The 12,258-nt window shown below is 39.5% G+C and overlaps 1 protein-coding gene across 1 annotated transcript; it reads left to right on the top strand.

Annotated features, from left to right (window-relative positions):
• Positions 1 to 299: 299 nt before the first annotated feature.
• LOC103405236 (uncharacterized) lies at positions 300 to 11,790 on the top strand. Its single transcript, XM_008344215.4, has 11 exons — positions 300 to 737; positions 1,369 to 1,545; positions 1,648 to 1,830; positions 1,938 to 2,037; positions 2,126 to 2,156; positions 4,644 to 4,686; positions 5,322 to 5,474; positions 6,604 to 8,779; positions 8,940 to 10,338; positions 10,986 to 11,072; positions 11,351 to 11,790. Exons 2-11 carry the CDS (start codon positions 1,487 to 1,489, stop codon positions 11,413 to 11,415), a joined length of 4,296 nt encoding a protein of 1,431 aa, XP_008342437.3. The 5' UTR covers positions 300 to 737; positions 1,369 to 1,486; the 3' UTR covers positions 11,416 to 11,790.
• Positions 11,791 to 12,258: the final 468 nt, after the last annotated feature.

The raw sequence follows: 12,258 nt of genomic DNA, 5'->3' as shown, positions 1-12,258 counted from the left end.
TACATAGAACCAAGACAAATGTGGAGTGAATATTGAGTTTCAGGAAGTAAAATTGAATCAAATCGAGTTCTATGGAGCCAAAATAGTGACTTTTGAATTTAAAGAAGCAAAACGGAATCAAAATCGAGTTAAGAAAGTGTAGCTAAAATTCGAGTTCAAGTTTAAATTTGAAATAAAATATATAGAAGAATGGCAAACGAGGTAATTCGGAGTCAAACCACAGTCAAGTCCATTTCGGTAAATTTACATCAGCACCACCAACGAGTCTCTGTCTTTCAATCCTAGTTAAGATTTATTTATTTATTTTTTTTTTTTTAACAAACACAGACACACACACTCTCTCTCCTTCCTCTCTCTCTCTACTGTGTATTTTTAAACAGGAGAGTGTAGAGAGAGAGCAAACACAAGGCAAAGCTATTGGAAAAGAAAAAAGAAAAGGGGGGCAAAGAAAAGGCACATTTGAGAGGAATGAGTAAAAGCAAAAACCACATTGTCATTGCTGCTTATTAGGGTTTTCTCAAAAGCCCAAATATTAATTTGAAATCGGAAAACCCAATTGGAAAATTTGAAAAAAGAAAAGCTATCCCAGGTACCCAGAAGGAGTAGGACGCATATAAACTTGTAGAGAGAGAGAGAGAGAGAGAGAGAGAGGCAGAGAAATGCCGGTACCGGCTTGAGCAAATCAGAGGATCCGATTGCGGCAATTGGAGATCTCCCCGGAGATTGAGCTAGCCCGGGTAAGCTTCTTGTACGGACGATCGATTTCGCATTTGGGTGTAAATTTTGGGTGCGATTGGTTCGGATTTTGCATTTGTTGCATGCACTTTTGAGCTGCATTTAAATGTGGGTAAGTCGGTTTATCTGTATGGGGCTGCGTCGGTTTTGGTTTCGCATTTGAATTTGTTTTTGTGGGTGAATTGGGCATTTTTGTATTTTGGTTTTGCATTTGAATTTGGTATTTGCCGAAATCAGATCTGGGAAGTGTTTGGATTCTGTATTTGAAGTTTTGGGGTTTCCCTATTTGGTGCGAAGAGGTAGACTTTAGGTGCATTTTGCTTTTGGCAAGAGTTTCTGGATTGAGATCTGGTAGTGTATAATTGGTAAGTGTTTTGGTCTAAAAGTAGTAGGTTTTAGCTACTGGGGTTGTGCTTTCTTTCTTTGGGCATATCCTTGTATGGAATACCCCTTGTTGATTATGAATGCGGATTAGTGAACTGTGGAGTTCTCATAGTTGATTCTATTATTGGAAGTTTCATTGTCAAGTCAATAATTTCAAATTTTTGTTGCTTATGAGCTTGCACAATCATGCTGACTTGCAAGAACTGATGTAGTTAGTTCTAAAACTTTTGTGTTCTTCTTTTGGTTCAGATTATGCATTGTGAATGAATTAATCAGAACTGTGAGGATCTTGGGCCGTTGGGGCTTGAATATTACATCTGTTATATGAAGGGTCATTTGAGATAAAGGAACTAGAGTGAAGGGGAAAATGAAATCTGATACTCCTCTTGATTATGCAGTATTCCAATTGTCACCAAAGCACTCACGGTGAGTGTCGCGCGTCTATGGACTCTTTATGTTTTCATGGCCTTTTAATAATTCCACTTAGATTATTATTTTTCAATTTTTTTTTTCTTTTTTTTTTGGCAGATGTGAATTGTTTGTTTATAGTGATGGGAACACTGAGAAGCTTGCGTCTGGTTCAGTCAAGCCATTTGTGACTCATTTAAAAGTTGCAGAAGAGCAGGTTGCACTTGCAGTTCAGTCGATTAAACTTGAGGTTGACAAACGTAGATATGCTGAGACATGGTTCACAAAAGGAACACTTGAAAGGTCATTTGGGTTGCCAGTGGGATTTTTTAAAGCTATTTAAAGCATGTTGGCCTTTTATGTGTAATACTTTAGGCTTCTTTAACTTGATTAGCTGATATTGTTAACAGGTTTGTGCGGTTCGTTAGCACACCTGAGGTGCTGGAACTGGTCAATACATTTGATGCTGAGATGTCCCAGTTGGAGGCGGCACGGAGAATATACTCTCAGGTATAGCCATTTATCTGTTAAATAACTGTGATGGTAAATGAAACCACATTTTCTGTTTTCACTGAACTTGTGAACTTTTCCAAATCAGGGGATGGGAGGTCAACATGATGGTGCATTAGGTATGTTCATCGCTACTAACATCACTTTCCATTGTTGATTGTACTTCAACTTGAATTGGTTTAAATGCAACAAAACTTAATTTTTGGCATCTTGTCTAATTTGGAATTAATTTTATCTGCTTCAGTACCAGAGGACTTTGACCGTATTGAACTTTCTTTGTTATAACTGTCTCTGTGTATATATATATGTGTGTGTGTGTGTGTGTGTGTGTATCTATATTTTTTTGGGAAATGTGTGTATATATCTATATAAGTGGTTGAAACGGGCGAGAATTTAGGATTGATGATGCAGAAGTGGCTCACCATTTGTTTGTCTTAGTTTCTTCATCTAGGAAAGTTCATTAAGATAAATGCTATGTTATTTCATACTTTATCTGGAGTTCCTGCCTGATGTCTAAAGCAATAAAAAAAGGTCGTACCCAGTGCACAAGGCTCCCGCTTTACGCAGGGTCTGGGAGAGGTGAATGTCTAAAGCAATAAATATATGAAAAATTTGCTACCACACTGAACTCGTTTGTGGTTATTTTTCATGGAAAATGATTTTAGTCAGATGTGTTGTTTGCTATGAATATGTCAGATTAAAGAAGTACTTTAGATTAGTAACTGTGTAAAGGGAGAGGGACAAGCACTTATATATCATGCCTTCACAATTTTCAAGATCAGGCTCAATATCCATATCCTTATACACTGTCTTCCACAATCTCTACAAGCCAGATAGGAAAAGGAACTGAAATGCACACACACGTACACATACTATTTAACTTTTTTTTCCATATAATCACACTATGGAATTTTCTGGTCCTCATTCCAAGGAATGCAGCTGACACTGATTTATGCTTCAATGCAACTTTACTGAACAGAAACCAACCAAAGAAACCCTTGTTCTCTCACTTTTTTTAGGCTTTGATGTCTCATTGCTGTCTGCCTTGAACCTTTGTTAGTAGCTTGAATGTAGTTGCAGTAACTTGCTTTTATATTTTATTAGTGGATTAATTGTCATTTTTAGTAATATTATCCTCGCCCCAACTCTTTAATGTTTTTGTACAGCATGGCCTTGTTATGAGAAGCAGGGCCTATAAAGGATTAAGATGCTGTGTAAGTTATGTGTTCCTTAATTTCTGTTACATGGTTGCTAAGAAATTAGTGTCCTTGGGTTTTTATGCTATTACAATATTCTTTTTTCTTAGGGTGGGATATGGACTTAGCGTTAATCCCACCCTTTGATAGTGGGGATATAGACTTTTAGCATGGCCTTGCCATGCATGATGAAATCCAACTTTTATTTGAAAATGATAAACCAAATATGGTGGCCCTTGAATTTGTGATTAACGAACTAGGTACTAGGTCCGAAGTCAGCAGAACCAAGATAAGCAAATCATCCATGCCATTCTGGGTTTGTTATTGATTTTTTTCCTAAACAAGATTACTAGTTTACTATAAATAGGGCTTATGGGAACCTTTGTAATCAGTTTCTTCTATATAAAATTCATATAGTTATCTCTTCCATTTATTTGTTATGAATTCAGAGAGCCCCATGGTGAATTCCAGAGTTTTATCTCTTTTGGCTTTGAAGATTGCCACCACCCTATCTTGTTCTTGCATTCATTCTGTGTCACTCATGGTCTGGCTCAAGTTCCAAACTCGAAATAGGGGAGTGTTATGAGTAAGATGGATTTGATGTCCCTTTCTCTCCAGGAAGTTTCAATGTCCCATTCCTGTAAGTTGGCATGTAATCCTTAAAATTGGGGTATGCAGTGAGGAAGTATCATTTTTGTTGTGTTGAAGACATTTTCCAACGTGAAGTTGGGAAGTGCAGAGACAGATCTGCTGATGGAAATGCTTAGGTGTTTGTTCTCATTAAGAAAAATGGTTGGGTGTCTGCTAGTGTACCAGGAATTTTAGGATGTGAGTGCTGTTAACTTGGCCCAGCAGGATCTTTCCTAGCTTGCCTGGCATAGCAGGAAGTGAGATGAGATTATGCCTGGCTTATGGATAGCACGGGTACAGTGGGTGATCAATGAAATGCAAGGTGCATGTTTATAGGTTGTCTGAACAATTTATTTGAGATGTAATTAGAATGTATGTAGAGGAAGACATTTCTTTCAAAACCCCGTGTCATTGCAACAACTGTAATTGTACCTCTACCATGTGACAGAACTTAGGTGACTAAGCAATTAGACACGGGATAATATAATCTTCTGAAACAGTTTAAAGGACTCAGTCTGTTATCATGATTGTTATTATATAACTTTTCACAATGGTCATGTACAGCTAATCTGACTTTGCAATTTAAATTCATTAACTTGGTAATGAAGGAAGAGCTGAAAAGATTAGTTTCATTTTCCCTGAATGTTATAATCTTTTTTCCTGTGCCGTCGTACATCTGAATCTTTTATTTTTAGTAGTGAGGTTTCATTCAAATCTAGATATTGATCAAAACATGAATTTTATCACAATGCTGACCTAGCTTTTGGATTACTTGCTCAGGTGGGGATGGAACAGGTACCACAGCAGTGGCAGATGCAACAAAGTAAGCTCTGTTAATTTTTAATTTCTTTAATAATTTACTTAATGTTGCCTTAAATTGCAACATTAAGTAAGCTCTGTTAATTTTGTGTTCATTAATTTGGTCAGAGTTTAAGTTATGGAAGAACTAGAATGAAGTTGGAGCAATAGGAGAATATTTGAACTCATTAGGCTGTCCTCATTTTGCACTTTTCTTTGTATTGGAACTCTGAAACCAGAAGTGGGAATGCTTTTTGGTTGTAGTTTATTTAAGATGTTGATCTGTTGGTGGCGATAACAATTTTGTCATTACCATGAGATGTGTCTATGGAACCTCTTTTATATGAGGTTATTGTGGTTTGAGATGCTTAGGAATGTATATTTGATGCGAAATATCGAATTGTTGTTTGGAAAAAATTAAAATGGAAAAGAGTCATAATATCTGTATTAAAGCCCAAATTACGAGGTGAAATTAGCAGTTAAAGATAAAGACCGGAGTTGATTGCACATGTTAATTTGAACAGTTCGTCATAGCTCTGCCATGATCATTACCAATGGCAGTAAATAATCTAATATCATTTTCATTTTAAAGCATCCCACCCCCTTCCCCCTCCCAATACTGATGTCTCATTTTGAATTCTCTCAATGCAATTTGAACAGGAAGGAGCTTTTGAGGGCTATTGATGTACGACTTGTTGCAGTTAGGCATGATTTAACCACAGCTTGTGCTCGTGCATCTGCTGCTGGTTTCAACCCAGATACAGTCTATGAACTACAACACTTTGCAGATCAATTTGGTGCCCATCGCTTAAAGTAAGATTCTCGAAATCCTCTCTGTTTGCTGCTTCCTCAAGTTTCTTCTAATTATTATCTGAAACGCACCCTCTCCAAAGGTGAAAAAAAGGGTCCTATTTAATTGCCCATTCCCCATCCATATCTCTTCCTCCGTGAGTGTGTGTGTGCATGCTCTCACTGCATATGCTCTTACCACCATGTCTGCATGTGTGCATCATCAAACCTCGCCTTTGTGGTGTGAACTGTTGCTGCATCTTGGTACTAGTGATGAGTTAATCTGATTTAATTGGTGACGAACGCAAAACCGGAGTATAAATCTGGAGGAAGTTGTCTTGAAACTTAAAAATGAATAAGACGGTTTGACCGTGAAGTTCCTTATGTTATATGACCGTTCTCTTATTTTCTAATGTGTGGATTTTTAGTCTACTTTTTCCACTAGTACTATAGGACTAACTTCTGTCAATGTCGATAGTTAAATCCAGGTTCCGCAATCATATGCGGATGCATTGTTCTGAAAGCAATATGCTATCACAACCCTTGGGAATTTCAAGAAACTTGAAAATAGCAACCCTCAATGGAAAAGGTTTAACTGAGTGTTTTGATTGAAGCATGCCACCTGACTTTTTAAATGATTAAGATAGGAAATTGCTTGTGGAACAGGAAATTCCTTCATATCTTTCATTGTATGACAAGGATTTTCGTTGAACAATTGTTTTATTTATTTATTATTTGTTGTTCAATTTTTAATTCTTTAGTGCCAACTTGATTTGCACTTAATAATCAAAGACTCAGGTTTCTTGCTGTGTTTGTTTGTCATGTGAAGCACATTGAGTGGGGCCCAGCTACATTTAGCGGGCCGTTTGGGGCCCACTTTGAAATGCTTATTAAACCCATATGTGTTATAGTAGTTGCCAAATGGCCCACATATTAAGGAAAAAAAGGTTGATAGAACTTAGAAAAATAGTAAAGCAGCCTGTCACAATATGGCAGGTGCAATGGTCTTTTCCATTTTTGTTAAATCTTAACTGCCTTGTACTTCTCACCTAAATAAAAATATTATAATTTAAATTCTGTAATTTTATATCTGTATATAAAAATACATTGTTCTATATAATTATAAGTTATTTATTTTATGAAATCTGTGCAGCGAAGCTTGCAGCAAATTTATCTCACTATGCCAAAGAAGATCCGACGTGATCTCCCCATGGAAGCCAAGTGTGGACGACATAGCTGTCAGATCCTCATGCGAGTCTGACATGTCCATTGATGATCCCACTGAAGACACATCTGGGCCCAACAACCAACCCCAAAATAGGCAGGAGCAACTAGAAGAGCCATCAAAGCCCTCCACGTGTCAACAACCTAAGTCCCTCAACGCCAACTTCCCTGCACAGCAACGTAACAACGTAACTGAGAAAGACAAAGAGGAAGGCAAGGCCAAGGTGGAGAAGAAGGATGAATCCCAGACTGAGTCAACGACTCCTTTGGGCGTGAGTCAACCCGGGAGGCGGCTGAGCGTCCAGGATCGTATTAGCCTCTTTGAGAATAAACAGAAGGAGAGTTCCGGCGGTGGCAGTGGTGGAAAGCCGGTTGTTGCCAAACCTGGGGAGCTCAGAAGGCTATCCTCTGACGTGCCATCTCCCAAACCAGGGGATCTCAAAAGGCTCTCCTCTGACGTGTCGTCTGTGCCTGCTGTTGCAGAGAAGGCCGTGTTACGAAGATGGAGTGGTGCCAGTGATATGAGCATCGATTTGAGCGGGGAGAAGAAAGAAACAGAGAACCCCTTGTGCACACCATCGTCCGCTTCCTCTGTTTCTCGTTCATTTTCTCAGACAAAGGCGGTGACGAGTACAATATCTGGTGTGACCGAGAATAAGGACCAGAAGGGGTCAACTGGCTCGACAGATTTTTGTAAGGTTGAAGGAAGGAGTGCTTGTGGTAGAGTTGGTGATGTTGAGCAGAAAGATGAAGCTGAGGGACAGACACTGGTTGGGGTGGTTGTAGGAAAGGAGGAGGTGGGTTCAAAGGCGAAGAAGCAGCAGGTGGGTTCTCAGAGTCAATCCAGGACTTCTAGTGGAAGAACGGAGCGGGTTGGGTTAAGTGATCAAGGGATTTCTTCGGGTAGCGAAGAAAGAAGCGGTGGGTTTAAGGATCAATCAGGTTCTGAGACACAGTCCAAAGGTTTTTCAGGTCGGACAGAGGTTGTTGGAGGGAAGAACCTGGTTGGGGGTGCAATCTCTGGTGGTGGATTTGGGAATAGGGTAGAGGATTCTAGACCGAGTGTTCAGCCAATGACTCAGTTACGTCCTAGGGGTTACCAGGGTCATTCCCGATCTTTCTCAGGACAGTTTGAGGGTGGTGTTGGACGAAAATTTGAAGAAGCTTCTTCAGCACAGCTCAAAGTTGTTGAGGGTGATCAACTTCCTCCGCAGTCTCTGTTTAGATCTTTTTCTGGAGAAATTGAGGAGGTGGGTAAAGTTGACCGCACATCATCTGATAAGCAACACATTAGAGTGGAGGATTCTGGAGCTCAGAAAATGAGATTCCAGAAACCGGTTTCTGCCAGTCGAGAACAAATTAAGAAGCCACAGGGAAGGAGAGATGAAAGCAATAGTGGTCAAGAAAGAAATTTGGATTTTACAGGTGACAAAGTTTCAATGAATCAAGAGAGCTTTGATGCAATACCAACAATGCCAGTCGAGCAGGTTCAGAGAGTAAGACAGACCAAGGGAAATCAAGAGCTCAATGATGAGCTCAAAATGAAGGCGAATGAGCTTGAAAAGCTTTTTGCAGAGCACAAGCTTCGGATTCCTGGGGATCAGTCTAGTTCTGCTCGAAGAAGCAAACCCATGGATGCAAAGAAGGAACAGGCAGTAAGTTCACAAAACAGAAAACCAGCAGCGGAGGAGATTGCTCCTGCAGAATTTTCTGCGGCTAACACAGTGTTGGAACCAATGGGTAGTTCTGGTGATGTGGCAAATTTCAACACCACTCCACCAATGAAGACAGCAGGTATCCAAGATTACGGTGATACTCTGAGGCAGAATTTTTCAGAGCCTGGTTTCTCTCTTGATTCTAAAGGAAAATTCTATGAGAGGTACATGCAAAAAAGAGATGCTAAACTGAGAGAAGAATGGGGTTCTAAAAGAGAAGAGAAGGAAGCCAAGTTGAAGGCCATGGAAGATAGCCTTGAGAAAAGTAAGGCGGAGTTAAAAGCCAAGTTTTCAGGGTCAGCAGACAGACAAGATTCAGTATCTAGTGCTCGTAGGCGCGCCGACAAACTGAGATCATTCAATTTTCGATCTACTATGAAGTGGGAGCAGGTACTGATTCAGTTTTAGTTATCATGAATTGAGCTGTAAAATTGATGACTGGAAAGTTCGATTTTCCCCATTTTCATTTTTCTGCCCAAATCATTGAAGATATTTTTGCTGCTGATTGGTATTTGTATCTTAGGATGATAGTTTTCTGTTTTGACTACAGCCAATAGATTCAATTCGTTGGGAGAAGGATGAGGATCTCTCTGAATTTCCAGGCCAAAAATTGTACGGAGAAGATAGGTTCTCTAACGAGGCATCTTTAGGAGACGGTGCTTCTAGAAGCATTCAAAATAAAAAGCTTTTTCCCAATAGAAATTTGCCCTCGTCCACCCCCTGGACACCAATTGCACCAGCTCCACGGTCATCAGGCAAAGTTTCCAACCTTAGTTCAGGGAGGCGAAGACCAGAGTTAGAAAATCCTCTAGCACAGTCAGTTCCCAACTTTTCTGATCTCAGGAAAGAAAACACAAAGCCCTCTTCTGGAGTTAGCAAACCAGCTGTTAGCAAAATATCTGCTCGTTCACAGGTCAAAAGCTATTCCCGCAGCAAGAGCATTAATGAAGAGATAATGGCCAAGGAAGAGAAGCCACGACATTCTCATTCCTTGAGGAAAAGCTCCGCAAATCCTGTAGAACAGAACAACTTATCTTCTCTAAACTCTGATGGGATTGTCTTGTTGCCATTTGATGAAGAGCAAACCGAGCAGGATCCCTTAGACAAGTTTGCAAAATACATGGAGTCGAAGTCATTTCTTAGGAAGGGTAATGGCATAGGCGGGGGTTCTGGAGTTGGTTTCTTCAAGCTGAAAGGATTCATTTCTTCTGAGACTTTAACAAATGAAGAAGTTGAGGGAGAAGATTCAGTTGACACGGCCAAGGAAGAAGAAGAAGAGGAAGAGCTTGAAAATGGTGTTGATGTGGATATGGCAGTTGAAGATGGTGTTGATATGGATATGGATAATGGGAAACCAAGACCGAGCCAGGATTCTGAAAGGTCTGATAATGTTGATTCTGTAAGATCTCTTTCTCAAGTGGACCCTGCTTCAGTGGCTGAGTTGCCTGCGGCTGTGCCCTCAACATTTCATACTTTGGGGTCTCTACCAGACTCACCTGGGGAAAGCCCCATGTCATGGAACTTGCACATGCATCATCCCTTTTCTTACCCTCATGAGGCCTCAGATATTGATGCCTCTGTAGACTCCCCAATCGGGAGCCCTGCTTCATGGAATCCTCATGGTCTTACCCAAATAGATGTTGATGCAGCTCGGATGAGAAAGAAATGGGGAAGTGCTCAGAAACCCATCCTTGCTACCAATTCATCTCAAAACCAGTCACGGAAGGATACGACAAAAGGATTTAAACGGTTATTGAAGTTTGGAAGAAGAAGTCGTGGGACAGATAATACGAGTGATTGGATCTCTGCTACGACTTCTGAAGGAGATGATGATACAGAAGATGGACGAGATCCTGCGAACCGATTATCAGAAGATTTTAGGAAGTCAAGAATGGGATTCACGCAGGGTCCTGATGACAGCTTCAATGAAAGCGAGTTCAATGAACAGGGTAACTACCGGATATTTTCCAATGATTTTCATTATATAACCTATATATGTTCCCAATTGAGGTTCTCTTCATGTAACTCCCACGACTTAGAGCTTGTTTTATGCCGGAGTATTTGAGTCCCAACCATTTTCTTAGGTTTAGAAAGCCAGAGTGGCTGAAAGCTGCCATGGTTTCCTAATGATCCTTGAACAGCTCTAGGAACCCTTAAGGGACCCAACAACTGCCCTTCCATTCCCAGCTAACTTTCTATATGGCTGTTTCTTGTATTCTTGACCAGCTGGTATTTTGGGTGTTATCCCAGATCAGCAAACACGCACACATATAATATGTGTTTCACGTGTATGCGTAATTATTGGAAGGGCCTTCTTTGGATTGTACTGGTTAAACAGAAAGCCCACTGAAATTTTCAATAACCATTTCAGTTTAAAAATGTTTGGATTGAAAAGTTAACCTTAGAGTCATATGAAACAGCTAGTAGTTTGCAAATCTTAGGGCATCAATTCAAACAAATTATCCTGTTTGATTTTTTTTTTTTTTTTTTTTCAAAACTTGGTGAATTGTTTTCTTTTAAAATAAGTTTTCTTATTTCATTTATATCCTTTTAGAAAAGAAGTAGAGCTGATTTTCAAATTGACTACTCTATGCAGTTGAAGCATTACGAACCTCTATCCCGGCACCTCCAATGAACTTTAAACTGAGGGGGGAGGATCATTTATCAGGAAGCTCCTTGAAAGGTGATTCTCTATGAACTTATTTTCTCATTTCTTTGACTTTTCTTGGTAGTAAGGCAACAGTTAGTTTACCTCAGTTCGAGGTTCATCCCTGTATATCTCCGGTTGTACACTGAACTTTGTTGTCTCAACTAAATCGTTTAATCATTGACAGCTTCAGTTCACTAGTTGGAGTAGGTTATCAAATTTTGTGTGTCATTTAGGATTGCACGCTTATGATTGTATATGGCATTTCCCTTGAATCTTTCTGATAGTGGTATACTCACGGTTCTATGTTACAGCTCCACGGTCATTCTTCTCACTCTCATCATTCCGAAGCAAGGGAAGCGACTCAAAGCTGAGGTAATTACCACTTGGACAAAACCACATAGCAAGTGCTTGTCTCATTTTCAAGGTAGATTAAAGGGATGATCGCATTATATGATACGAACGAGTGAGTAGGTGCGACTCAGCCGTCCATATAAAGTCTACAGTGGGATTATGTATATGTTGGATTCAATTCACGGAGGCTTGGTCATTTAGTTAGCTATATACGTAGTTGTATTGGAAATATGGTTGTATATGACTATATTCTATTGAACAATGAGTCAGATCGATGATTGGCGTAATGTAATCGTGATTTTGGTAGTCAAGAGGCATTCTTTTTCTTGTTCATGTGGTTAGCCTTTGTGTGATGATGTATGTTTCAACTTGTGTTAGAATCAACATTACATTGTTGACAGTTTTAAGGAGTGTTGTGATCAGGCGGAATAATAGCTTCTAAATACCACAATTTTTGTGGTGTTCTCATCTCTCCCGTCAATTTTTGACCATGCAGGGAGACAATTTTTTTTTATTTTTTTTTGTTTTTTTTTGTAGCCACCGACGGTGTTTGAATTCATATCGTCATACAAAGTCTTAAATCTTTGCCATCATTGTGGTAAATGGCCACTTTCTCTGCTGGGAGACTATTGGCTACTGCAACAAGTTTTAGTTATTTAAACGACTTTAAGAAAATTATAACGGGGCTTCATTTTTCTTATTTTGCAGACCCTTCATAATTTATAGTCATTACATTGAATAAATTAAAGGAAAACCACAAACGAGATTAATTAGGAGTGCTACGGGGTAGGGCAAAAAAAAAAAAAGGGTGAGGTTATCATTTCTCTACTTTTTAAAGTTTCTTTTTGTTTCTATTTAAAAAAAAAGG

Source organism: Malus domestica, chromosome 17 (genome assembly GCF_042453785.1).
Source record: "Malus domestica chromosome 17, GDT2T_hap1".
In the NCBI taxonomy this organism is placed as follows: Eukaryota; Viridiplantae; Streptophyta; class Magnoliopsida; order Rosales; family Rosaceae; genus Malus; species Malus domestica.
Note: the sequence above shows the minus strand (reverse complement) of the source record. Positions and strands in the feature narration are given on the sequence as shown.

Bases quoted from the DNA above. Each gene is read 5' to 3' on its own strand.
- LOC103405236 (XM_008344215.4), top strand. From the start codon at position 1,487: ATGAAATCTGATACTCCTCTTGATTATGCAGTATTCCAATTGTCACCA. The intron at 2,157-4,643 runs GTATGTTCATCG...TTACTTGCTCAG, and splicing joins TCAACATGATGGTGCATTAG to GTGGGGATGGAACAGGTACC. The intron at 11,073-11,350 runs GTGATTCTCTAT...TCTATGTTACAG, and splicing joins ATCAGGAAGCTCCTTGAAAG to CTCCACGGTCATTCTTCTCA.